General features: G+C 47.9%; 1 protein-coding gene across 13 annotated transcripts in view; it reads left to right on the forward strand.

The window, feature by feature from the left end:
- Window positions 1–353: 353 nt before the first annotated feature.
- Window positions 354–27,951, forward strand: part of CADPS (calcium dependent secretion activator) — a 202,736-nt gene continuing 175,138 nt past the window's right edge. For 7 of the 13 annotated variants that reach the window (XM_064723732.1, XM_064723734.1, XM_064723735.1 and 4 more), the window contains exon 1: window positions 355–823. In XM_064723732.1, coding sequence (XP_064579802.1) covers window positions 443–823 — 381 coding nt within the window. In that variant the 5' untranslated portion in view covers window positions 355–442. Of the gene's footprint in view, window positions 824–27,951 lie in introns of all 13 variants that reach the window. The other 6 variants (XM_064723741.1, XM_064723742.1, XM_064723745.1 and 3 more) reach the window with 2 other exon arrangements.

Here is a 27,951-nt window from a genome sequence, read left to right on the forward strand (position 1 = left end):
GTCTGTGTGTCGTTGTGGAGGTTCCGAGAAGACAGTGGGCTCTCTGGGGACACCACGGTGCCCGTGCGGAGCTGCGGGGACGCTGAGGACACAGCGGTGCCTGTGTGGGGCTGTGGGGACGCTGAGGACACCGCGATGCCTGTGTGGGGGCACCAGGGCACACGCTCAGCACCCCGCACCTCTGGGACCCCCGCGGCCATGGCGGCGGCTCCGCCCTCACCGGGCATGCGCGGGGCCCGCTCGCCGCTCGCTCCCCTCGCCCCGCGCGTGCAGCACCGCGGCCAGCGCCCGCGCGCACGGGGCGGGGCGGGGTTGGGCGGGGGCGCGCGCGGGCGCGGCGGCGCGCGGAGCCGGAGCCGGGCACGGGCACGGCGGCGCCGAGCGGAGCGCAGCCCAGCGCGGTCCGGAGCTCGCCCGGCTGAGCCCAGCCGGAGCCGCCGCGATGTTGGACCCGTCGTCCAGCGAGGAGGAGTCGGAGGAGCTGGTGGAGGAGGAGAGCGGCAAGGAGCCGCTGGCGCCCGCCGCGGCGCGGCTCTCGCCCAGCCGCCCCGGCGAGGGCCCGGGCGGCGGCGGCGGCGGCGGTGCCGGCGGCGGTGGGAGCGCCGGGGGGCTGCAGCCCGGCGGGCGCGGCAGCAGCGCGGCGCGGCCCGCCAGCCCCAGCCCCTCGGTGGCCAGCGAGAAGGAGAAGGATGAGCTGGAGCGGCTGCAGCGGGAGGAGGAGGAGAGGAAGAAGAAGCTGCAGCTCTACGTCTTCGTCATGCGCTGCATCGCCTACCCCTTCAACGCCAAGCAGCCCACCGACATGGCCCGCCGGCAGCAGAAGGTACCGGCCGTGCGCTGCCCTGCCCGGCTCTGCCCTGCCGGCCGGGCTCTGCCTCTCCTCTCCATCACCCGCCCACCTTTGGCTGCTCCCTGCCATCCATCCTGCCCCCTTCTTACCCACCCGCTGTTGCCTTACCCCTGTGCCCGCTCTCCAGATCCCCTTCTGTCCGCATCCCTGCCCACTCCTCTCCTCTCCCACCGCTGCCGGGCCTGCAGCTCCCCGGGCACCCCAAGGGCACTCCCGGCTCAGGGCACCTTGGGCCCACGCGGTGCGCGGTGCTGGCAGCAGCCCTGCCTCGGGGCCCGGGGCACCCCCTGTCACCCCCCGTGCTGCTCCCCGACACGCTCTCCCACACAGAGCCGGTGACATACATCGTTGCTTCTAGTTACGCAACGTCGGGATTCGGGAAGTTTGGGATGTTGGCCTCTAAAGGTTGTCGAAAGGAGAGAAGTGGGTTATATTGATGGAAAAAGCCAGGCACGTGCTGTTGCCTCTTGCAAAGGGACTCCACAACTCCATGCTTACTGCAAAGTTTGCTTAACTGGGAGTGCTGGCACTGACTTGGGGAGTTGCATGAGTCTCATTTCAACTTCTTGCAAGTGTTTATGTTTGGCGAGCTCCCCGAGACCGCCTTCCCGGCGGAATGCATCAGCAGAGGTTTGCGGTGAGGTCTCTGCCACAGTCCTCACTGTCCTCCCCCAGTGTGTCACCACAGCAGGGCCGTGTGCTGCTCCAGGCAGAGGCTGGGCAGAGTGCTTCACCTGGGCTCCCATCTCCAGGAGCTGTCCTGGAGCTTGTTTCTCCTCTGAGGCACAAGCTCATGGGCCAGGGCAGAAATTAAGTTTCTTCTGGATCTGGACACAGGCATCTTTCAGTCAAATGTAGCCAACTTTTTCCCTGTGGCAGCCAGAGTTGAGTCTGTGATGTAATGTAGCTCTCTGAACAACTGGCTGATTTTTTGTCACCATTTTCAATTGAGTTTCTTAGACTGCAGTTTTAGCCTTGATCCTGTTCTGTGTTCACAAATGACCTTTACAATTCAGGCAGACTCCTGGATGTATTGATGCAAACGACATTCAGTTCTGCTACACCACAGGACTATTATTAGTCATTGCAACATACGGAGGTAGGAAAGTGTATCCGTACTGTATCATGTAGTTTAAAAGCAATATAGGACAATCTGTTGCTGGAAGCTTGAGTGATCTGCTTTTGTTTGCTGAGCAAAGTACATAGCTGAAATTATAGCCAGGTTTGGAGTTTCTTTTATCTGTTCTTTTTGCCTACAATGCTTTTCAACAGATTGTGAATTTCCAAAGTAGTTTTGGCTTTTGTTTCCCCGTGCAACTTCTTTGTGTTAAAGAGAGATGATGAAACTTACATTATTGTTAGTTAGTTTCACTGAAATACAAACAAGTAAGTCCTTTAACTGTTTCTCACATAGAAGTGAACTGAAGGTGAAACTTACATTACTGTTAGTTTCACTGAAATAAAACCAAGTCAGTCCTGCAATTGTTTCTCACATAAAAGTGAACTGAAATTGACAAGTAGTTTATCCAAAGGAGCGTGCAGCATCTTAGCAGTTCAGAGAAGAGTGGCTGGGAAGGACAGTTTATAGTCCCTGAAATCAAAATAGTGCACTGTGAAAGGACAGAAGGGAGAGGAAAAGGTGGGGAATAAAGTGCAGGTGAAACAAAGAAATGAGGAGTAATGAGAAAAATTACAAAATGGCAGCAATATTCAAGGTTATGTGGAAGTTACACAGGATCTTGGGAAGAAATAATCCGTTCTCTGTGAAATGAAGAACATAGGGAAACACAGAAACAAGTTCTGGCTTATTAACATAGCTAAAATAGGTGTGTCTTGGGGGCTGACCCTCTCCCCTCAAACTTAGCAGTGAAATGGAATTGGGAAAGCTAAATTTACCATGATAACACATGTCAAATTGAATTTACCTTTAAAAGGTGAATTAATTCTAGTTTTTTGTTTTCTCTATATCCCTATATTCAGTTGGCATGCTGGGAGTAGATCCTTGCCCTTTTTTCTTTGCCATGACTCCTGTTGAAGTCAATTAAAGGACTACCAGAGCCTGGAGTTTGTTGATGAACTTCATGTGCTCCTCTGCTTTGCTTTCCTAACACATCCCTCTGTGTGTAAGGAATGTTCCTTCCTCTCTGGCTGGAGGGAGACCAGAGGGTGAAGGTGAGAGACCTGATCCCTCTAGAGCACCTTGCTTTAGCTGCAGTGTATTGGTTGGGTCTTCAGTAATGATGAAAGTGTCAGGTGCTCAGCACTCACCAAAGTGGAACAAATGCATTTTGTTTCTTAGGGGAAAGGTGAGAGAAAACTGGATTTTGGTCCTGCTCTAATGGGGGCTCTTGGGTCAGTTTGCTCATTGGCAGAGGTGGAATAAACTGCTTCCTTTCCCATGTGCCATTTGCCTCTCCACCTTCACAGTCTGCAGTTTGCCAGGGAATTGTTTCATCTTTGAAGAAATAGGGAGCAGAGTATTGTTATTTGCAGTCTCCAGGCTGGTGAGCAGGACCACACTCCCTCCTTTCCCAGTGGTGCTGGACACAGAGGCTGCAGGGGCTGCTGCTTGATCCCCTGCATGTGCAGGGCCCTGGAGATGCCAGGCCTGACCCTGCCCATCTGCCCATGGACAGGGTGTCTGGGAGCCCACTGGGGCCCTGCCCAGCTGAGGGGGCCTGGCTCCACACCCACGTCAGGGAGGTGCCACCACAGAGGTGTCTGGGCAGACCTGTGCAGCAGTGACTGCTGGGGACCTGTCCCCAGCCCTGCTCAGCAGGTTCTGCCCAGTGCTGGAAGGAGAAGGATGAGGTTTGGCTTCACTGGACTCACAGCTGTAGAATGGGAGATGCTGTGACCCCGAGCACAACCCAGGCAGGTGACAATGGCTTGGCAGGTGAAGCTGCTGCCCTGCAGAGTGGGTTCCTGTCTGGGGTATCTGCTAACAGCCAGCCCCTCCCCACCACAGCTGAGATGGACTGTGTTGCAGTCAGCCCCTGCCAGGCTCCCAGAGCCCAGGCAGTATCTAGTAGCTTCACCTTCTTAGCAATTTCCTCAGATAAGAAAGAGTTGATTTTGTTGTGTTGTGGCCGCAGCACTGAAGTTCCTGCCTGGGCTGTGGATCCCTGTTCCTCCCCTGAGGTGTGTAATCCTCCCTGCTTGTTCCTGCAGTGCTGTGTCAGAGCTGGCTGGTGCCCTGGGGGCTGGGAACACACTGGGAACACACTGGCACAGCGGGCACCAGTTGTGCAGCCACACAGGCATGTGTAGTGCTCAGGAGCTGGAAAATGCAGCCTGGTATTCTGCAGCACCCATGAACCCCCCTGGAATAAAGGGAACTGTGTAGTTAAGGTGCTGCTGTTGCACCACAAAGGTAATTACCTGCTGTTTGATAAATTAGAATGTATGAGAGCAAAGAGAGCAGCGGAAATGTGTGAATGGATGGTGTAGCTGGGTACTTACTGCATGTGGGCATGACAGCTCTGCTTGTTTACACCAGCAGTAAGATCCATGTTTCAGATTTTCAGATTAATTTAAGCAGATGCCACTCAGAACTGGTATTTTTCTAATTCTGACACCCCAGAAACTTCAGCAACAGAGGAAAAGCTGTTTTTTAGATGAGTGTGTTCAGGTCTACACCTCTGCTTTGGGTTTATTTTGATGTTTATGGGGTAAAGCTCCACTTGAGTAGCTACACATCTATGATGTCTACCTGTAAGTTCCTCTATTTAAATCTCACTAGCAGTATTTCCTAAGGAAAAAGAAAAAAGGCTTATTAGATACCTGCCTGTGTTGTCTTTGCTTCCACTTCGTTTTCTTTTTTAAGCCACCACTGAATTCCAGGCACATTAGAGATGCAGACAATGGTCTGCAAGATACTCATCCCTGTAAGGCTTGGTGAAAATAGGGAGATTTCATTTTTATTTCTACCCCAGATGGGAGGAAGGTGCAGTGTGTGGGCAGCCATTACTAGACACTGAGGAATCTGAGCAAGAGACCAACTGAATGAGGAGAAAAACCTCCCATCAGAGCTTACAATATTGCTGGATATGGAAGGCTCCAGCCTCATGATGCAGCTCAGGAGGAAAGGGGCTTTGCCAGCTCCATGGCTCCCAGAACAATGTGTTTTATTACTGCAGATGGCACTGAGCTTGGTAATTGCCTGCCCAGGATGTGTGTGGTCTTTTCTCTAGATCATGCTGCTTTGTTGGAAGTAGAGTGGAGACGACCAGCCGTGCTTGGTGCCTCTTCCCACTTGTTCCCAGCTGTCTGAAGCCTTTGGGAAGACAGCTCAGCCAGCAGCCTAGGGATGTTGGATAAGGTGTGTGTCTGTAGTGGTGCAAACCAAGCATCCTTGGATGTGGGTTGCACCTTTTGCTAAATATCTCTGCAGCACAGCAATCAAAAGGCACAGCATAGCCCTGGAATTGGTGTTTGCTCCTTCAAAATAGCATAAACTGAAAACACTTGTTGGGAAAGGGGCAGCAGGAAGAACTTTTTAGGAGATAAAATGAGGAGAGCACATTAGGTCAGACATTGTTGCAGCCGTGGTTGCCACTGCCTGTTTTCCTTCCTGCAGAACAAGGGAGCAGGCAGGCAGGAGAGTAAATCAGTTCCCAGTGGGATAAATGCAGGATGAAAAAAGTTCCAGATTTGCTGCAGATTACCAGGGCTACTCCTGGGAGAAGAGGCTCATGATTTGGGTCCCTGTGTAAGCCTGTGGGATGACGTCAGGTGCATTAGCCAAATTCTCAGTCAAATTCAGCAAAGCGCTTAAGCTTGTGCTTTGCTGAATGGTGATTGATTTAAGCACAGTGCTTAATGCAGAACAGGTGTGAGGGGTCAGAAACTGTTCAATTGGTTACAATGCATCTTAAAATACTGAATTCCTGCCATTTCAGCAGGCTCACAGATGCTACAACAGTTAGGACACAGTAAAGCTAGTGCAGCCTTCCAAATAACACATCTTCCTTGTCATGGGTTGGATTGTTACTCTCATGCCATACTTACACAAGTTCTCTCATAAAAGCACCAGCACACTGTTCTTCTGGGACAGACTGAACTCAGGTGGTGTTGGGACTTGTTTTAGCAGTTTTCTGCTGGAGGAATTTGTTTTTGTGATCAGATTCTGCTCTGCTGGTCCCAAGAAACCTTTGGAGATTTTTGGTTTTCTCAGCTCTGCAGGGCAGGAGGGGTAAAGATGATGCTCTGCTTGTTTTCTGTCTGTCCCTCAGTTGCTGTCTAGTCCTGTTAAGAAGCAGCTGCAAGGTCCAGGCAGCTCTCAAGCATGAGCTGTACCTCATGCACAGTTCTGTAGTTGCAGCAAAGCTTGCAGGAATATTATTAGTGCTATGCCTGTGCAAACCTGGAGGAGTAGTTAGGGGCTGGCTTCACCCCTCAGATGGCTCAATGTGGGCACAGGCCACTGCCACCATCAAATGAGGGCTGTGTGTGTGGCTGGGCTCTGGTCTGGGGCTGTGCCCAGCTCTGTGCCAACCCTGCAGTGAAGGTGAGCCTGTCTGCAGAGCATCACCATGGCAAGGAAGATCTGGCACATCTGAGATGCTGTGCTGCTTAGCAGTGTGGACTGCAGAATGTGATTATTGCTCTCAAGTTGTCTGGAATCTGCAGAAAACAGTTGTTTTCAGTTAAAACACTTATAATTTATTTTGCCAGTGTCTTATCTTAATTTAATTTTAGGAGATATTAAATATTTGTCATACTTTGGCTATTTATATACTTGCAGTTTATTGGATTGTGAAGTGGGTAATTAAATAGGCTGTGAGCTTGGTATTTGGCTGTTGTAAAATTTTGCAGTTCCTGATCCATAGCCTGACATTTCAATTATTGTGGGTGGCACCTCTTGGGCCAGAGATGCTACTAACTGTGAGTGGAGAAGACTTATCTGATCATGCAGCTCCAAGCCCTACTACAGCCCATTGTTTCAAAAGGTGTAATTTATGGCCTTGCTTTGCATAGTCTAGACACTCTCCCTGAAGCGCTTTGCCTCTTGCACAACTTGTAATTTTTCTGCTGAATGGTGACTCACTTGCTCTCCATTTACCTATGTGGAAAGTGGTCGGCAAGTCATTTCCCTATGCAATTTTTTGTTAGCTGGAGAAATATTTAATTTGTTTTTAGTTTATTTAGCAGTAGCAGCCCAGCCATCACAGCTCTGCTACTAGCAGTGTATATATACAAACCCCAGAGCTGCTGGCAGTGCTGTAGTCCAGAGTGGTACAAGGTAAACATTCTCTTTCTGTTTCATGATGTAAACTTGATCAGTATGTTAAGACCAATCAATACAGTATGATCAATAAAGCTGTTGCTTGGAGAGTATTGATGTGAATCCAGCTAGTGGCTTCAGCAGTGCCAGGGTTTCACCCCCAAAATGATCTCTAGAAATCAGATATTTTAGTGTGCCTTTGAGCATTAAGACTAATTAAAACAGTAGAGTTCCCTTAAAACAGCAGACAAAGGGACTTGCCCTGGTGATGACCAGCTCTTCTCCATTTGTCACCCAGGAGGGTGGGTGGGGTTTGATGGATGGCCCCTCAAAGGTGTTCCCTTCCTGAAAATAGAACAGGCTGAGGTCCAAGGGAAGGTGCCACCTCCCTGCCCAGCTCTTTTAGAGTGTGGTGCAGGACAATCAGAATTGTTTCCTCACATTGGATGCTCCTTATGCAAGTGGCACCACCAGCTCCCAGTGGGTCAGAACTGGGCCACCCTTCTTGGAGGGGATGCTCCAAGGTCCAGCAGCCTCTTCATGAGGATGGGTGAGGGGAGATGTGAGAGATGGAAGGTTCCTGGGGAGCTCCCCTGTGTCATTACCAGGGAGGTGCTGACAAAAATACACAGAGCATCCTAGCCTGGCACTTGCTTAGGAAGAAGTTATTTGTGGGTACAGGATATTTGGGTTGCTTCAACCAGGTTTTCCTCTGAATTGTGTGGGCTTCATTTTTAAGACAGGACATAAAGTGCAGTTGCTGAGTGTTTGATGTTAACCTTTTGAAATTGTTGTTTGAAAAGGTGCTTTTAGTGATAATATTTGGTATTGTTTGTCTGTGATTCAGGCTGATAAAGTCAGACATTTTCTAGAATTTAAACACCTGAGTCAAAGTGTCATGCAAATATTTATTCATCTTGGGGTAAGTCGTGCTGTGTTTGTAGTTGTTATAGTTCAAAACCTGTCTGTCTACTTCACAGTAAGGTTGGGAGCTTGGACTTTTAGTAGTGTCAGGTACATAGTAACCCTCATGGGTGTCTCCCCATACCTAAATGTTAATATTTGATGAAGAAACAATGAAATCTGGATTTTGTCATGGTTTTTAGTGACGGTGTTGTGGTGTTTATCTTTGGGGATTGGCAATGCAATGTGCACATCTTGAAGGAACCTCACTGACTTTGGTAGGACTTTGGGCTGATGCCACAATGCATTTGTGTAATACCCTGACAAACAGGGCTGATGGTCCAGCACTGCCTTTTGTGACCTCGTGTGCTGAATTAGGGTGACATTCACACAAAGGCAGGGCTTTCAGACTTTCTAAAGTGAAGAATCTTCAAATCTAGCTTTGTCTGTAGACCCTCTGCAGACCACCTTCTACTCCCTTTTTGGGGTGGGATTTAGATCCACACTTGATGATTTAGGTTTAGTATTTATGAGCTGTTTCTGATCCTGTACAAGCATGGAGCAGAGTGGCCCTGTCCCTGCAAGTCTATCACTCACTGTATGTCTTCAGCCAGGTGATGAATTTTGGGGGGAAAAATTCAATAAACTTTTTGGCAGTGGAAAAGAAGTATTTGTTTAGGATGTTGTTGTTGCCTGAGGCACTTCTGCAGGAGAAAGAGGTCTCGTATCCAGAGCAGCTGCAGCACTGCAGTGTGCACAGGCTCAGTTCAGTCTCTTGGAGCAGGGATAAAAGGGGGTGATTTGGCTCCCAGTTGCCTGTCTGGCACAGGGGTGGACAGTAATAGGGAGGAAAGGCTGTTTTCCAGGCACACACCTTGAGGAGCTACTGATAGAAGAAGCTATTTGTTAATAATTGTCCTCTTGAAACAGTCTCACAGGTTGCCTTGTAAAGAGCAGTGTCTGCTCCAGCATTTGAATTTGATTTCTAGCATTTGCATTTGATCCTGAGAACCTGTTGAGCTGGAGAGGATGGCAGTGGGAGTTTGGAGATTCTCTAAGTTTGTAGCAGCCACTGATGTCTGTTACTTGCAGTGTGCTTCAATTGATGAGGTTTGTGGAGCTGGCTGACTCCTCTGGGATGCCATTCTCCCTTTCCTGGGGAATTTAAGTTACCAAGGCACATGATGCTAAGTTGGCATTGCCCTGAGGTGCAGAAGGCTTCAATCCTGTTGAAGGGTTTTGCTGCTTTGAGCACCCCAATATATGACCACAACCCACAAGTTTTTCCCCACCTCCACTTGGCAGGGGAGCAGCCCCATGCTTTCCTCAGAGCCCCTCAGAGAGAGACAGTGATTTACCTTTGTTGGTAGGGACATGGGTGTGTGCATGAGAGTCATTTCAGAGCCTGGAGTGTCACAGCCAACAAACAGACTCTGGTTGGCACTGGAGAGGACAAGGTGCCTGGCTGGTGGGATAAAGGGACTTGGCTGTTAGAGGGAAAATAGACCAGTAATACTAAATACAGCTCCCTGATGTTGGGTCTGCAAGAAGGCACTTACCCATCTGATTTCCAGTTGGTGCTTTGCTTGGAAACGAACTCTTATCCCAAGGAGTGATTTGGGGGAGCCCTGTCTAGCCAGTTGGCCAAGTGAACCTGAATACTGCAAAGACACTTTGGGAAGAAATTTCTGGGCTTGCTCTGGCCAGCCTTGACAGTGACTAGTACAAGTGGCTGTGGAAGGGAGAAGCTGCTCCATGAACAGCAGATGCAACCTGTGTTCCACTCAGTGCTCCCCTCAGGTGCCCCTATCCCTGTCTGATGGGTGTGGGCTGGGAGGGAAGGAGCATTTAGATGTTATGTTTTAGGCACAGAAAATATGGGATGATTTGGGAACAATTATTTGCAGCAATCCAAAAGTTCTGTTGGACTGCTGCTGATGCTGTAGTTTTTGCAGGAGTTTTTGTAGGGGCTGTAGTTTTTGCAAGGAGGTGGTTTCACTTTGCCTGATGTGGTGTTGCAGGGGGTCAGCTCCTCCCACACCTCAGCAGCATAGAATTTAGGCAGCTGGAAAGTGATGTGAGTATCACATAAGCAGAACATCAAGCAAAAGGCAATTTTCTTCTGAGATGCCAAACACCTTTTCCTAATTCAGCAAGAGGGTAGAAATGCTCTGCATGTTGCATGTGACGAGTTTGCTTTTATTGTCACCACCTTCCTTCCTTCCCAGCGGACTGCTCCCATTCTCCTTGCATCCAGAGATGATGACAGACTCGTCTCTGCCTCGGGAGGAAGCTAATGGGGTGACGCAGCAGGAGCCAGCTGCCTTGCTACCTGCATGGTGACACTGCAAGGGGGAAGGAAGGCCGCAGCCAGCACTTCTTCAGCCATGGGCCAGGCTGCATGACCTGTGCACGCTGCAAAAACCAGCTCTGTGCCTCGACCCTGGCTCTGCAGGCCACCCTCTGCCAGTGAGAGCTCCAGGCAGAAGCCATCTGCTGCTGTTACGTGGAGATGCTCTGAGCTGCATGGGGTTGGTTTTTGGTGCATAGCAAAGAGCTAGCTGGAGTTAGGACTGCAGAGACTTTGTGTGTGCTCAGTCATTTGTGAGGGCAGAGCAGCTCCCAAACGTGAATCTATGCCGATGCTCTGCATTGGGAAAGAACAGGGAGCTGGGAAGGGCACGAGACCCGCTGAAGGACTTTGGAGTTGGGAAGTTTCAGCTTTGCCCCCTCCCTTTATCAGGTGTTTGCTGCTTTAGTCTGCAAACATTCCTCCTCTGGAAGGGTACCTGTGAAGGAGCTGGGGCAGTGAGGAGGGATTGCTGGCAGTTCTCAGGTGTGACTGTGTTTTCCTTTTCCATCTCCCATTTGCTCTGCATCAGATATGCCCAGGGCTATGCAGAGATGATGGGGAATAATACTCTTCTAGCCTCTAGCTGTCTCAAGAGAGAGCTGGTGTCCTCAAAAGCCTTGACTTGATCATGCAGTGGTGGATTATGTTAGCCAAGGCTCTGCCTGGTATGATTTCTACTTGTTTATGGGCTCCTGGACTTAAGAGGTACCTTCTACTCTAAAAGATGTTGGTTGTAATTCTGAAAAAGACTCTCATGGGTTTTATCTGCTCCAAGAGCTACTTCTTTCCCAGAATCTCTCATGACACATTCCTGCAGAGCCTGAGCCACATGCCCAGCAGGGAGAGCAGCAGTTGGTGCACTTGTTCCAGCCTCACTGGTGTAGGGAGGGAAGGCTGGGCAGGAAGGGCATCAGAGAGCCTGTTTTTTCAACTGTGAGCTGGCTGCTTGTGTCAGCTATGTGAGCCATGGGCATCCCCTGGAGGGCTGCAGCAGCCTAGGAGGGAGTTGTGAGCAGAGCAGAGTGGTGGAGTGTGCCTGAGGCACAGGTAGGGAACAGAAGCAACATGCCAGTAGTAAGGTTGGAGGATAGAGGAAGTGAATTTGACACTGGAATTACACTTTCAAACTTCTGATTTTGCTTGTTTTTAAGTGCTGTTACAAGTGCAAGTGCTTGTGCAAAGGTTGTGAACTGAGCAGGATGGGGTCTCCACGGGCATTGTTAGATTTTTCCATCAATAGTGGAAGCCACTGAAGTGCCTGGACTCCTGTGCTGGCTGATATAAAATGGATGTTTCCTTCTAAGGCTGCATTGCACCCCTGCTGCTGAACTTTTATTTGGAGTTCCTCAAACTATGACCTCTGAAGCCCCTATGGCAAAGCTCCTGCTTGATATATATTTCATGCAGCAGGATGTCAGCAATAGAAATTCTTCCTGTAATTTCATCTCTCTGTAAACTCCCTTTTCTCAGCTTCTGTTGCATGCCAAAATATTCCTTTCTGCACAGAAGTCACCCCAAAAGTGAATCAGATCCTGCTGAGCAGGACAGTCTTCCCACTACCTATTTATAGTGCATGCAATTACCCTCCATGCATCTCGGAATTCTAATTGCCTTTTTATTGCTGTTTGTAGTGTGTTAAAGGTTTTTGAATGCTCATGCCTTGTGTTCTCATTAGCTCTATTTATTCCTCCTTTGGCTCCCTTCCTCAACCTCATCAAATTTAGCATCTTCATGCCTTCAGGGCCTTGGACAGCTCTGCCACTTCTGACTTCTCCCATGTCCTTGCTTGTGTTGCTGCTGCAGATGCTTTGTGTTCCCCAGTCTCGGTCTGACGTGCTCTTGGGACCTGTCTCGTGGAAGGGGCTCTGTGCGGGCTGTGGTGCCCTGCCGTGGTCCCTTTGCTGGGCAGGGGGCCTCGGGGAAGGTGCCTCAGTGTGTCTGAGGCAGCTGTCCTACATCAAACAGGGCTGTTCAGCGTGGTGAGGCTGCCCAGGCAGTTAGGGGCAAGTACATGATTTCCAAATGGGGAGCAATGGTCAAGAGTCTGGGAATTGCAGCTGGTAATAGGGACTGGGAGTTGGTAAGCCATGTGAGAGGCAGGTGCTCTGGCCTGGGGTCCCCTGCATGGATTTGTTTTGTCAGGGTGGCACCAGAGCTGTTGTGCCACCAGTGGTCCCCTTGTGACGAGACCCTTCTGTAAAGCCACAGTCTCTTGGGCTGGGGGCACATACAACTGGTATCACTGAGATTGCTTTTTTAGAGCTTTGTGTGTATCCTGTACCAGTTTTCACCTGATGGGCTTGTGCAGCACCTGGCACCCTGGTGGGTCACTGGGAACGAGCAGAAGCCTCTGTTTGTCTCGTATAGCTTCTTGAGTGCAAAGTCCTTTATTGTGTTGTTTGCTTTATGTTTTAGCCTTGTTGTGTGGCATTTCCATGGCTCAGATTAATTTAATTATCCCCCGAGGTGCTTGCTTGCTCACAGTTGTCCAGGACTTTATTGCCCTCCTCTTGTGTATTGAGGAGCCCACACAAATCTGAATCATCAGTAAATGTAATCACGGTGTTTGATGTTTGTTCTTCCAAGTCCGTGATATATACAATGAATGAAACTGGTCTTAATACCCATCTGTGCCTCCCCTTTCAGCACTTCTTATGTTCCAACATGCTTATTTGCTGTGTACAGCCCTGCCACTCTGTCCTACCAGCATTCATATTGACCAAAGGAATTAATGTTTTATGTAAAATTGTATCAAAATTCTCACCCTATAGGTAATTTATGGCCAGAGCTTGCTATCAGCAACTCTAGCATGTCTGCTAAGCACAGTGTGTGCTCAGGGAGGGCTGAGCTCAGTAGCCTGCAGTGCTCTGCGTGTTGGGGCTGAGGATGGGTGAGTGCTCCGTGCTGCCAGCCAGCATTCGGTGTCCCTGCCTGCGGCTGGTCCCAGCCTCCGACATGGTGGCACTTGTGACATGGCTGTGCAGCGTCACTCCAGGCTGGCATCCTCAGCTGTGGGCTCTGCCTGAGTGGGAGGGTTCATTAGCCAACAAGAGAGTTACTGGACTGGAACAGCCTGGAGCTCCTTGGTCTCAGCGGGAGTTTGCTGTTTCAGGTTCCTTGTGAAAGGTGAAAGCAAAGGCAGAGCTTGGCAGTTTGGGCACTGACTGGGGGCTTGAGTTTGAGCCAGGTTACAGGCTCTGCTCACTTCTTCACAGACTCACACAATTATCCAGATCTTTCTCAAGCTGTTATCAATAAGGTGGTGAAAATATTACTCCTGGAAGACAGAGCTTGTGAGGTGCTGGGTGAATTGCTTCGTGCAGGATGCAGGTCTGGGGGAGGACTGGGGCTGGACCCAGTGAGAGTGGCTGTGCTGTAGCTCAGACACACTCAGACACTGAACACCAGGGGCTGCCCCTTCCGTGACTTGCTGTGTCCTCCAAGCAGCTTTTACAGCTGCTCCCTCTTAAAATAAGACAGTTAATAGTCTTGCATAATTCATGCTTACAAGTTGTACACATTTGATGATAGAAGGAGCCGATGTTTCATTTACACACATGGGGCTTCATATAGATCGTAACAGCTCTGTGCACAGCAGACGTGCACCCTTTCCTGCTGTTTGTGTTTGGGCAGGTGGACAGCAGCCTGCCTGCTGTTTCCATAGGCAGGGCAGTGCCTGGCTTGCCTGCAGCCTGCTCCTCTGACATTTCCTGAGCTTGTCACAGGAGCTGCCCTCCTTCAGGAGGGAGAATTGCAGTGTAATGCAGAGGCAGGACAGGAAAATCTTCATCCTTATTGCTCTCAAACCCCAGCTGCTGTATGAAAAGGAAGCAGTCTGGAGTCCTGAGCCTAGTTTTGCATTGCTGGGAGTCCGTGGAGCGAGGCTCTGCTCCAGATGGGCTCTCTGGGGATGCATATGGATGTGCTCTGGCTGCCCTTGCTTGGGGCGCTCTCGGTGCACAACGCGGCCTTCAGATGTTCGTGCTCTGGTGAGGGCTCAGGCTTCAGGGACAACCAACTGTGACTAGCAGGACACGGGCATTTTAACTCCAGTAGCAGCTCAGCTGCCCTCTGTTAAAGCCCACACATTCAGGAGCAGAGCAAGACCTCTGATTCTTTCCTCTCAGCCAAGGGCATGAGAGCCAGTGGCCAGCCAGAAGCAGCTGCCTTGCTGTTGGGTTGCTGCAGGTTTGGGAGGGAGTTACAGCTGCTCCAGTAGTGTGGAAAATCATCTCCATTTATCCCTGGTGTTATGCCTCGGTGATGTCAGAGGGTCTCTTTACATTGCATATGTATTCAGACTAAGCAAGTCGCAGTAGTGATTTTTTCCTATTAAAATTCAATGATGGAATATGACACTTAAAAGTGATTTATTTTTTTCTTTAGCCAGTTGTTTCATTTGCTGTATAACCTTCATGCTAATGGTAATAATCTTTCCTTGCTGTGACTCAGGGGAATGGATTTGCCTTTTGAATTTGTTTTTTTTACCTAGACAGAATCTTTGTGGTAGTTTGTTGGTTTTTTTGGTTTTTTTTAACAGCTCTGATTACTTGCTTTGCAATGCTGTGACCTATATTCAAGGTGAAACTTGTGATAAATATTTGCTTTGGGAAAAGAGGAGCAACCATGCTTTTGAGAAGATTAAGGCCTGTCAGGCAGCAATCCTCATTTCAATTAGACATCAAAATGCAAATCACCCAGACTTCAAAGTATGTCAAGGTGAGAGCAGAAAGGACTTTAATACATTCTGAGATTAAGTTGAAATCCTTGAGCACTTTAATTGTTCTTGGTTAGTTACGCTGTCTAGGAATGGTGTGGGGATAAGTTACAGCTGTGCAAGGAAGCCCTTCAAAGATATATTTAGTCCCAGGATTTCAGGGGCTGGAGGAGGGATTGGCTCACCTGGATGCTTGGGAGACTTTGCTGTGTTTGAAAGGCTGAATGACAGAGCCTGGGCAGTGGGAAGACTGAAGTATTTTTTAATTTCTGCTTGAAGAGATTAGCTATGGTTTTATGAAATGTAAATGAAATTCCTACTCTTCATTCTCTTTTTCTTGTATCTCCTTCTGAATTCTCAAGCAAACATTAATGAAAAATTTGGGTTAAGAATCAGCAAAAAAAACCAGCTTGTCCCTGTTGAAACCATGGGTACAAGGTCGTAGCTGTTTATGTAACAAATCTCAGGATTCAAAAAATGTCCTTGGTGTCATCTTGTGCAATTTTTCAGAGGTGTTTATGGAGTCACAGTACTGCTTTGCACCAAAAATTTTAGCCATACACTGTAATTGTGCATTGTGCACCTCTTTGTATCCAGTTTGAATGATCACTCTTTGTAGATATTACACAGAAGCCTAATGAAAAAAATAGCAAAAAAGCAAATTATACATCTATCTTATTTAAAAAAAAACCTAGAAGGAAGACTCTGCACTAGAAAAACTTCTGTAGACAGACTCTCTGAGAGTGGTTTTCAGAGCTGAACCTTGTGTGAAGAGCATTTTCAGGCACCTCACATCACCCCCTTCCCAAGGGAGCCAAGCAGCCAGTGAATCCCCATGGCTCCCTGGGCCCCGTGGGGCTTGGGGCTCTCTGTGCAAGGCAGCTCTGGGCATTGCTCTTGGGAGTTGCTGGGCCTTGGTAAGTCAGCAGAGGTGGGAAGGGCTACAAACAGGGAGGCAGAGGCAAAGAAACAACCTCCTGCATCATGCAGGCTACTGCTGAATCACTGCTTATGCTGTTTCTGTACCTGCTGACTTGATGCATGGAAATAGGGTACCTCTATTTTTAGTTCTTACCTTGTGCATTCATGCACATGCACACTGAAATTATACTTTTTGTGATGGGAGCAGTTTCTTGCCTACACAGGGAAAGTATTTCAGAGCTGTGGCACAGTAATGATTCCCAATTTCTTCCCTTCCTAAATTCATCTGCACAAGGAGAGAGCGAGGGAGAGCTGCTTGCTCTCTGTAGTAGTACAGGATGCCCTGAGTGCCTTGAAGCTGCTGCTGCAATCGATGCCATCCAGACATGGTCCTGCCCCACTGCCTTTCTGGCAGCAGAATTACAGCTGCCAAATTTTATTCCATACCCTGCTGGCTTCCTTTACCCTCTCCTTTGGAGCTTATTTGATACCTAAATAGGATTTATCAACTATTGCAGCAGGACCACAGTGTTTTGGTTTGTTGCTGTCAGTTTTTAATCTGTGATTTATTTTGCCCCTGTTGATGCTAGTGGAGCAATATTCAGCTCTATCAGCAGAGGAAAAGGTCCCAAGATGAAACCAGCACATTTGTTTTGGCAAGAGTTGTGTGTTGGCTGTTACCTGCTGCTGCATTAATTGTGCTGTGAAAACAGGCACCACTTTTGAAATAATTTAGATATAAATTACCAATATGAGCTGGGATGTTGAGGTGAGGGAGAGCAGTGACTTGTCAGTACCAAAAAATGACTGTTTGCAGTGGGGGCAAGATCTGGTTTATTTTGTTTATACTGCAGGAAGCCAGTGGTTGCAGGTGGAATATTCCAGTGAAAACAAAGCTTTCTCATTCTAGTGCATTGGGATTGACAGTGGCATTTTGGGAAGAGAAGAAATAAAAAGTGCTCTGCTTTTAAATGGCTCTGTCATTCATGTATCAGCAGCTTTATGACACTGTCTGTCCTCAGCTGCTGTGACTTCAGAAGCTGAGATTCCCCAGAGCTGATGAGATTATTTGACTCAGTGATATTCTTTAGAAAATGCATTATTCCTTCCCTGGTATCCTGCTGGTGCACAGGGTGCTGGTCCCTGCCACCAGAAAGCCTAGGAGGGAGTGCTGCCGATGCTAAAATGAGTAAAGTTGTGCATACAGTGACAGAAAACTGGTCCAAGTACTGTGTCCCATGTAAGAAGTGTGACAAAAGGCTTGTCAGAATTCTGCCTTAAATTCCTGTGTCCAAAACCTTAAGGTTTGTACTTGGCAACCATGAGGTTTTTCCAACTGCTTTCTTTGATTTGCTCTCAGGAGAAGGTAGCAGGGGAATAGCTGCTGCTCTTGAATACTGGGTGAAGTTTGGCATCACCTGGGTGGGAATTGTGCCTTTGACCTAAAGGTCTCTGTAGCCTTGGTTTCTGGAAAGTCTGGATGCTAAACTGTCATCTCCCAGCAGGTCTCATGTCTTAAAGCACTTGCAGCAGACCCTGTGGCAGCCTTGCTTTCCTTAGCAAGCTTATTCAGAGTCTCAGTATCCAGAAATTAGTGTTGCCTCCAATTTCAGATCCATATCTTAAATAACCTTTTACTGCACTGTGAGAGTTTGGTCTGGCCAGCAAGAATGACTTAGTGATTCTGGTACTCATTCTGGCCCAGTGATGCCTGATGTCTTCTGGGTCCTTTGTGCCCTTCATCCTTACAGAGCCTTGGCACCCACACCCAGCAGAGAATGGTGTCCTTGTGAAACCCTTGCTGGTCCAGTTTCTGTCCTTGTTTCAGGGATATCAGGAATGAAGCAGTTGCTTGCATCACTGCAGAGTAATTTTCTGCCTCTGGAGCCACGCACAGAGCTGCAGCACGTTCACTCCTCGCTGCACACACAGCCCTGGCTCTTCCTGGTGTGAAAAGCCTGCTGAATTGTTTTAAAATGTCACAGCAGGAAAGAGCTTTATTTCTTGTTCTCCATCATTTATGTCAGCCCAACTTGTGAGCTGTTTGCCAGAAGCACGTGCATGGGTGTAAATGCACTGGCTTTACATGGACCTGTTCTCTGTGTGTTTGTGGCTGCCCTGCTGAGAAGCATCACCAGCCAGTGCTGGAAAACTCCTGTGACAAAAGAGGGAAGAAAGGGAAGAGGAGAGCTGAGGAGAGGTGGGGGGAAAGTGCTCCTCTTGAAGCAGAAACACCATTTGCTTCTGCTTCATCTTCCTATCAAGAGACAAGGAGGGCCTTTGGACTGTGCAAGGACACTTCCCCCAGTAGATGGGAATAAGGAAGACCAAGGGCTACCCAAGAGTAGCTGTTTAGAAACAGATCCATGGTACCTCTTGGGTTTGGGGGGAGAAACGCTGGAGGTTTGGGCACTTTTTTTCTGGACCTCAAACTGGACTGCAAATATTTTCTACCCAAATATGTTCAAAGCTAAGCCTTATGAGGCTGAAATGGTGTGCAAGCAGCCCCAGCTCTCCCTGAGGCTTCAATTTTCAGGATTATTCAGAGATTTGCAAATTAGAAAGGTGCTGAAACCAGTTGCCTTGAGCTTCAGTGCAAAAGCATTTGATGGTATGTGGCATCTTGCAGATCAGTTCCCAGGCACCATCCCCTGTTGGTGGTACTTTTCCATCCCTGATGCTGTCTGTGGCCAGAGCTCTCTGCTTGGCTTGTAGCCACGCTCTGGAAGGCACAGAGGAACCCAGGCAAGGGGAAGAGGCTGAGCACAACCTGTGCAGGGAAGGTGCTCCCAAATCCCTGCTGGCTGCCAGCTCTTTGTTCACTGTGCCCAGGGAGACGCCAGTGACTGTGCCAGGGATGCTGGGTGTGGGGTATGGGATGTCTCTAAGGACACCTGAGCAGACAGCTTGGAGATCAGTACCTTGTTAGAGCAAAGCCATGTGCCTGCCTTGCCTCTCTGCTCTCTAATTGCTGCCTCAGTGCTCCCTCTCTGCATCCAGTAAGCAAGCTGCTGGATAGTTAATTACTGCTCTGCTCTGAGTGCTGTATTATACTCCATTCTGTCAATACTAATTGTTTTATAGAAATATGAAGTACCTCTTCCCCTTTCCTCCAAGGACTTTGAGATGCAATGTGGGCTTTAATGATGTCATTCTCCCTTCTGTCCACTGTGAGCAGGAAAGTATCTCCCATTTTCAGTGGGCACTTAGGGCTCTGCTTTTGGGGTCTGTTCCTGTGCCATTCCAAAAAAGCTCTTTCCTTGCCCTGGTACCTTTGGTGCTGTGTATTTATAGCTAATCAATTGCAACCCAAGATTAGACCTATGATTATCAATTGTCCTGATGAATTCAGGCAGTGCTTCATTACATTGTTCCCTTCCTGGGTGAGGTTTCTTCTTTTTTCTTTTCAGCCTTTGGTTTAATAAATAGGTGCAAAAGAATAAGTAGCTTAAGCAGGGGTTTTAGGTGGTCATCTACTGAGAATGTACACTGTAGTGTGTAAGGATAGAACATAAGGAAAATTCCCCCTTTCAGGCATGAAAATTGTCAGCTTTTGGCATTCAGTTGCATCTCCATGTACTTGCACTGAACCAGGTGGTCAAGGTGGCAACCACTGGTGAGGGTTCTTTGCAGGGGGATTTGTAATTTTGAGTGTGTTTTTATTATTGCCCTGGAGTAAACACCAAATAAACCTACATTCATTCATAATTAAAGAAAAGTAAATTTAAATGTGCCCCTCATGTGTTGAGCTTCAGGTGTGTTTGTAGTGACTGATGTTTTGGGGCTGTGCTCTGGTTCTCTTTGCCTCACTGGAGGTTTTGTTGTTAGCTTTTAATCATTAGCAGCATTGCACAGAGCAGGATAAATTCCCAGGTGAGCACCTGTGATCTGTGCTCTCTGTCATGCAGAGATGAAACAGGAGAGCAGGGAAGAGCTCTCTGCCTGGCTGTGGGAAAGGCCCTGCCAGTGGGATGCTCCAGACCTGATCCTGACTGCTCTCATACCTACACCTTCCTGCAGAAGCCTCAGAAATGAGATATGGGTGTGCCTGAGGGCGCTGCTGTGATTTTAACAGAGATGGGGAGGATCTGTTGGCAGAAGGGTGGATGACAGAGTCCTGTTCTCAGTGGGCTGTGGAGGATGAGAAGTGTTTTAGCCCTTCACTACACAGCACCTTCTGCCCAGCATGTGCCTCTGTGTTGCACGTCCTGGAGCTCAGATCAGGGCTTCATCTGCTGTCAACTGGTTACACCAAGCAAAAGGAGGATGGCTGGATGCAAGGCTTGATGGTATTCCTCTGTCTTCCCAGGGGATTCACAGAGCAGACCATACTTAATTAGACTTGCTTTTATACTTAATTAGAGTCGCTTTCAGAAAACAGTGCAACTTCTGGTGCTATCAGCGCTTTTCAATGGCAAACACGGGAGGGCAGGCAGCACGGAGGAATTGCAGACCCACAGGGCCAGAAATACTCAGGCTGAGAGGCAGGAGTGCTGATCCATGAGCTGAATGGTGCAGAATGACTGCTGGCTGCTCCCACAGGCATGGCACAGGGCTGGACTGCTGGACATGCTCAGTGCAGCCTTGTCAGGCTGAGGAATCCTTGCTGAAGGTCTGAAACTGCTGTACCCAGGCTGAGATTACATGGCTGTCAGTGCAAGCTGTGAACTGGGAGGTGACACAGCTTTTTCTTTAGAGGAGAGGTTTTTTGCATATTGTGTGGGATTTATAAACAAAACTTACTCCAATACAGGCTGAATCTTTCCTGTATTCTATTAAAATAGAGGGGAGCAGGAGGCAAAAATTAGCCTTTTAGACTTAATCCCTGTCTTCTTCCTCATCTGTATTGAGCTCTGAGGGTGTTTGTCACCAGAGATTTGTTGTTTGGTTTGGAATTCCTGTACAAGGACTTTCCATCTCAGCTGAGCACTCTCAGTGCTTTCTCTGCTGTTCCTCTCCACAAATATTCAGTGAAGTTTGATGTGCTGCTGATGTCATCTGCAGGACATTCTGTTCTGTGGTTTTAAAATGCATCCCAATTTCAAACCTGCTCCATTGGGCTTAAGAAAGCCTGTGCTGCTGCCCTTGCTGTCACATCACCCAGGCTTTGGAAGCCTGTGTGTTAACTGGTCTCTGAAAACAGTTTCCTGCTTCTCAGCAACAAATGTGATTATGGTTACACTGGGGAATGGAAGCATGAGAAGCCACATTGTTGCATTAAAGGTCAAGTTGAGTTGATTTTTAATCCTTTGACAGCAGCAGCCTCCTCTTTTTTACACATGTGAGTTCATGTGTGTCTGCCAAGGGATAGCTTAGAGATGGAGTACCAGGTAGGCCAGGCTTTGCTTCTGGAACTTGTCTGGGGAAAAGAGGCAGTAACATCTTGGCTCTTTGTTGTGTTTTAAGAGAAGAGCCGGGTGCTGCTGTGTCTCAGTGGTACCCAGTGGTGCTGCTTTGTGCCTGCCATCAGTGGGACTGGGGAGCCCCAGCTGCATGCTGGGGAGCAGTGGTGGCTCCTTGCTGTGTGACACCAGCACCTGGAAACCAGCACAGGCTGCACTGGGAATGGGACCAGTTTCCAGGCTGTGCCTGGAATTAAAAGAAGAAAATTTCTAACTAGGAATTTTCTAAATTTTCTAAAAGGAAATTTTCTAAAAGGAGAAAATTTCTATACATCCCCCTGTGGCATGGGGATGTATATTGTGGGAGGGTGTGGGATACCATGTTGCAGGTGAAGGAGCTCCCACACACGTACCCAGGGATATGCAGCAGCTTGGGATGTCACTGATGATGTTTGTCACCTTAATATTCATCTCCTGTGTTTGCAAATCTTGGTGTGAGCTGCAGATTCTTCTGTTAGTATTTTGGGGCAATTTCCTTCAGTTCCTGATTAAAATGCATGTGTTTTTCCTCATTTAAAAATATCATCTGTATCAAAAAGCTAATGATCACAATACCTGGCTTCCTTTTCCCCAACAAAGATGACAGCAGTGATATAAATCATTCTGTTGCTGATTATAAAATTGCTACCTTCAGGCATGTCTTTATTTTAGGGTTGGATTTTTTGGCTGCCACAATTTACAAGAGAAAGACAGTTAGAAATTTTCTCCTTTTAATATGTAGTTTTCACAACTCTCAAGTCTCTTTATCATGTCAAACTGCTTTGGCTGCCAGGCTGGAAAAAGCAGAAGATTAAAGTGCCTTTTTTTTTTTTTTTCTTTTTTTTTAACATGCAGCTGTGCATATGAGTATATGGTGACTTTTCTGACATAAGATAAAGTCATAAAGATTTCCTGGGGGGCTTTTGCATTGCTCTGCTGTTGTGGTCCTTGCTGCAGTAGACAGTGAATGATCTTTCCTTGGGACTTTTTTCTTGTCTGATTTGAGCCTCAGTTACCTTCCTCTGGTTCCTGTATGGTTATTGTGGGACCACAAACCTTCCTAGCACTGAGGTGCATCAGCTCCACCATGTGCAAAGTCCTGCTGAGAATTTGGATTTTAGTTGCTAGTTTATGAAGTGAAATCTTAAAGGGATTTTAATGCAGCATTGTATGGAAACACTGAGATTTGTTTGTTTTATTGCTGGGTTAGTTTGTGTTTTTGTTTTTTTTAATTTTAGGTGGGTTTTTTTTTCCTCCCACCTCTGTGGGGAGATGTAAATGCCTGTCTGGAGAAGTCAGGAGCTGCAGAGACTTATCTGAAATGCCAGCACCATCTGACCACCTCCCAAACAGCCCGGCTCTGTGCTTGCTGGATGACGACAGCAAACCCCATGAAGGGTTGTGCTTGTATTTAATTCTGCATTACAATCCCTTTAATCTAGGATTATATCCAGTTGTTTTCTTCATGCAGGGTGTATGCTGTCAGATAAAAGCAGTAGCATCTGGGAGGAGAAAAACTGCTTCAACAGGGGCTGGAAACCTTGAGTATCGGCAGGTGCTTTTATCAGAAACATAAACCTGTCTCACAAAAACTGCCCAGGCAGGTGCAGGGGCTGACAGGACCCTCCAGCTCTGATAGATTAAGACCCTGGGAAGGCAACTGGTTGCAAATGAAACAGTAATTGCTTTCCCCTCACTGAATGAAATCTTCTCTGAGGCGATTACACAGATTAAAGCTTCCCACTGCAATGTACCAGAATAAATATAGCCTGTGCCTCTTGCGGGGGCTGCTGCAGAGCAGCACTGGCTGCAGGATGCCTCTTGTGAGGTATGGCAGGGCAGCTGGAGGGAAGGGGAGAAATCCTGTAAAAAATAGGGCTGGAAGGACCTGGGCTATCTGAACATCTTCCTCTCTTAAAGCTGGATTGATCATGCCCAGGTTGTTCCTGGTGACACTTTTCCAGCTGGTCCACTGGGAATGTGCGGACATGAGTTCCTGGGTCAGCTCCTCCTGTGCATCTGCGTCCTTACTGGGACAGGGCTTTTTCTCCAGTATCAGACTGACTCCCTTGCTGTAACACATAATTGTAATTTCTTGTCATGAATGTGAGTGGGAATGAGTTATTTTAATTTTTTTTCAGCAGATTTTTTCCATACTTTGAGAATCTTGTCCTCAAAGCCTTCCTGAGGGAGCTGGTTGTTTCTTACAGCCCTACCCTGGGCTCACATTTGTTGCCTTGCTCCTGCTCCCCTTCTCAGGGGTTTCCTGGGTGATCAGTGCCACCAAGGTGCCCTTTCCCTGCACTGTGTGAGCACTTAGTGCACCCCCAGCCATGCACTTTGCATGTAAAGTTAAGCCATTACCCTAAATAACAGATGCATTTTACCAATCTGATAATTGGTGGTACCTTTGACCAAGGTGCAAGGGAGAATTTGCCATGCTTACACAAAATCATTTTCCTTTTTTTATCACAGCATGATTTAACTACCTGGTGCTGTTAGTGGTGTTTGATTAGGTTGCATGCTATATAATTTTAAGTACAGTGTGTGTGGTAGTTGCATAACACAAATTAAAGTCTGAAATACAGGAGTTGTATATGTGAAAGTCGTACAGATCTTTTCCACTCTAATTAGCTTCTTTCCAGAAAAAAAGAAAAAAAAGGCATCAAAAAATGCAGTTCACTTCAGTGTGTAGTAGAAGATGAAGCCTTGTGTGGGCTGGAGCAGTGCCACATGATGGAGCATCATTTTGGGTTGTACAGAGCTGTGTCTCTTCCCTGCAGCACTGAGCTCCTGTGAAGAATCTGGATTTTCCTGAGGCATTTGGCAAACCTGAGGGCAGCAAGTGCACAGGGTATGGTGGGAGGAGTTGCTGTCTCTCTTCATTGTGCCCAGCTTGTCCAAACCCTCTTGGCACAAGCTTGGGCTCCCCTTCCAGAGCTCAGCATCAATCCCTGCCCAGGGGACACAGACTTGTGTCCTTGGCACAGCCCTCTGAAGGGGACTGCTCCTGGCTTACCATCTGAAATTATTCGAGCTATGAGTACCTTGGTGCTAGGCCTGGTAGGATTTTCTGTTATTTTCATTTGCACCAAATGGTACAGGGAGGCCACAAGACTCAGGTTATCAGCACAGAAACAGGCCCTGGAGCTGACCTGGGTGTGAGTGGGACAAGGCAGGTGCCTGAGTAGCCCAGGCTTCTGCAGAGGCATTTGCAGCCAGAGGGATTTGAGTGAGCTGTGGGCAAATACTCAGAAGTGCTTTGAGTTGTGACAGTGATTGTGGCACCATCACCTCCTATCAAATGAATCAGCAGGAAAGAAGTCTTTCTTTGGCCCAAGGCTAGTTAGTTTAATTAAAGGTCTGTTGGTCTTGCGGAATTTTGATGTTGTCAGCTAAGCTGGTTCCTTAAATGATGTAATGTTGTTATGCCTATTTTTCCTCGAATCTAAATTTCTGTGGCATAAGTAACAGGATGAAATGATCTGTTGCTGTCTGTGGAGAGCTGATGAGAAACGAGTGGTGGAGGTGGTGGGTAGGCACTTAGAACTGGCAGGGGATCTGCTGGGAGACCTGATGGTTTTGCTGCAAATTGTAGGTGCCAAGGCTGTGCCAGCGACTCGCCCCGTGTGGCACACTGGGGAGATGGCCACCACCAGCTCAGCACCTGCTTATTAAAATAACCTTGACATCCAGTTTATCCATTCTCAGGGGATTGTGATTTGTATCTGGCTTTTTCTCTAATTAATAAAAATCTATTTTCATATCTTGGGGATGAATTTTCTCTAGGCCTTTGCCTATCCAAAAAATCTTCAATAACTTGAAGTGATGCTTTTAATGATGGCCTTTTCTCTCGATCTGAACTGCTGGACCCTAGCAGGGACCAAAACAACATCCTTAAATTTTAAGCCCTTGTTCTTCCATGCATGCAGATTTCTCATGGCCCACCTTTTGATTTTTGTTATGTCATCTTCTGATCCCAAGCCCTGGTTATTCCAAAGCTATACTTTCTTATACTTATACTATCTTATGTTTCCACTGGAGATAGAAATGCTTTTCAGTCTCCATCCTAAGGACCCTGGTGGTTGTTGGCAGTGGCTGTTCATGAGTAGCTGCCAGAAATGCTGCAGTGTCTACCTGGTTCCCTCAAGCTTGCTGCTGAGGACTGTGACCCACAGCCACGGGGACCCTGGAGTGGGGTTTGGCTTGTGCCATTGCTGGCACTTCACTGGGATTTGTGCTGCTCCACTGCCCCATCCCAGCTGAGATCCAGCCCTTCTTTGCAGCCTGAGCTCTTTTCTCATGCTCACAGCCGTGAACATTTGCCTGGTGCAGCTGCTGGGACTGACTTAATGCAGTTCTGTACTCATCAAAGGCACTCATCAGACTGGAGGCTTTTTGGCTTCCTGGCTGCTTCTGTCAGTAGTTCCTATTAACACTAATGGAAATCACACTCTTGGCATCAGCAGCACAGCACCCCCTGTGCTGTGCTCTGCTGTCTGACAGGAGTGAAATTGTGGGGGTAATTCCTTCTGCATCACACAGAGATTTTACTGCAAGGGGTCTTGCTGTCACTTCATAAGTACTGTGCCAGCTTAATGTTTTGTTATTTTCTTTCTTGGAAAGAGCCTGTAAAGCTGAGGAGTGTGGTGGTGGTTAATGCTGGTTCTCAGGCACCAAGAATAAGGAAAGAAAAGTATTTTTTTGAATTCCAGCCTTTGACACAGTGCTTCAGAGGCTTTTCCTGTGGCCCTCCATAGCTACAGGGTATGTTGTTTTCTCTTCAGCAGCAGCCCCTGAGCAGGAAATGCAGCCTCTGTCACATACCCAAATGTCAGCCTGTAGGCAAAGAGGCTTTGTGCAGAGCTTAGCAGAGGGCCCAGCTACCAGCCCCATTCAGAAATCTCCTTGGTCTCCCAAACAGGCTGAGGGGTGCCTTGCTCTTACTGACTCATGTTGTTCAGGCTCTGGGTTGCTCAGATAAGCATCTTTATTCTATCATGTTCTTGCTGTTAGCCTCCAATGTGGCAAAGGCTTCTGTCTGTCTTTGTTGTTTTTTTTTTTTCCTGATGTTATCTTCAGTTTCTTTGCTTCTCCATTGTACCAGGAGGAATTGGGATTTGCTTTGCATGTTTAAAGCACATTTCTGTAAAAAACGTCTAAGGAATTAATCAGAAAGCTCAAAAATAGTGCATGGTTTGTAAAGAAGTAGTCACAGTTCAAAAGATTAAAGGAAATAAAAATTTCTATTTGCCACCTAAATTTAAGGGGAGCTTAAGTGTATCCTGGGAGATAACATCAGAGAGAAAAGTGAAATTGCAAAGACAGACATCAACCAGGAGTGACTTGTGCTGAGCAGTTCTGCATTCAGGTTTGGGGAACTTTGCTCCTGGTAAACACTTGGGCTTTTAGGCAGTGAAGGCAAAAGTATTTTCTCCAGGCCTGGAGCTGATGGGCAGGAATTTTGAAGTTCTCAAGTGACTTCTATTGCCAGCTTCCCTCGCATTTTTTTCCAATATTTCCTGGTGAGGAAGATTTTATTGCTGATTTTGTTTGCTACAACATGCACAATGTGTGACTTCCCAAGCCCACAGCCAGGTTTCAGCTGGAGCCTGGCAGATTTCTCTGCTGCGTGGGTCAAGCCAAGAGCTGAAACCTGGCTGGAAATGAGTTGGAGGTGGAACAAACTTTCCCACCAGTTTGTCCTTCTCTCGTCAGTGTGGGCAGGATACTTGCCCACTCAAGAAACCATTGTGTGTAAAACTCTGAAGTTTGGAAACTGCAGACAAGGAGGGGCTGGATGGCAGAGTATCATTGGCATTGCTGGAGAAAGCCCTGCCAGTGTGGAATGAAAGGGAGCAGGCTTGTTTGTGCTGCTTTTGGCATTTCCCCTTTGTGCACGCCCCAGCCTGGCCCAGCTTTCTTGGTCACAGTTCAGCCTGATCCCTCTTCATGATGTTTGAGGCCAGAGGAGCTGCATGAGCCAGTGCAGCTGGTACCTGGCATCCCCTGCCTCGACCTGCACGCCCCGTGGGCTCCCTGCCCACCTTCCAGCATGCCTACTGCCTCATTCAGCTGCCAGGGAAGCTGATCCAGGCTGCTGGTGTTCCAGAGGGCTGGGAAAGCATTTGTCTCTGAGACAGCTGTCAATCAGGGCTGCCTGTTGTGGAGCAGGCTGTGTGGGCCCCCTCTGCAGCGTGTGTCATGCCAGAGGAGAAGCCATCGCTGCCTGTGCTGGTGCTGGCCCAGCAATCAGCACCAGGAGTGAAACTCCAAGCTCCTTTCATTCCAATATTTTGGGGCATTTTCAGGTAAGTGACTGCATTCCCACATCCTGAGTTCTACAGCTTTTCTTTGAGCAATATTTAAGATTGGTGTTTTTCCTTCAAATTTCTGTGGGTACCTGTTATCTCTAATTCTTCAGCGTGGGCTGAGGCTTCTAATAGGAATATTTGAGTTAAAAAAAAAAAAAGGCAATCCATGCTGTAGGCTGAGGTGAGGTGGGATTGTCTGTGCATGTACAGCGTACTGTGAGATCTGTTTTATGGGATCAGAGTAGTGTGGAGTAGTGTGGCCCAGCTGTCACCAAGCTCTGGGATC

The sequence above is a fragment of the Zonotrichia leucophrys genome, chromosome 12 (genome assembly GCF_028769735.1).
Source record: "Zonotrichia leucophrys gambelii isolate GWCS_2022_RI chromosome 12, RI_Zleu_2.0, whole genome shotgun sequence".
NCBI lineage: Eukaryota > Metazoa > Chordata > Aves > Passeriformes > Passerellidae > Zonotrichia > Zonotrichia leucophrys.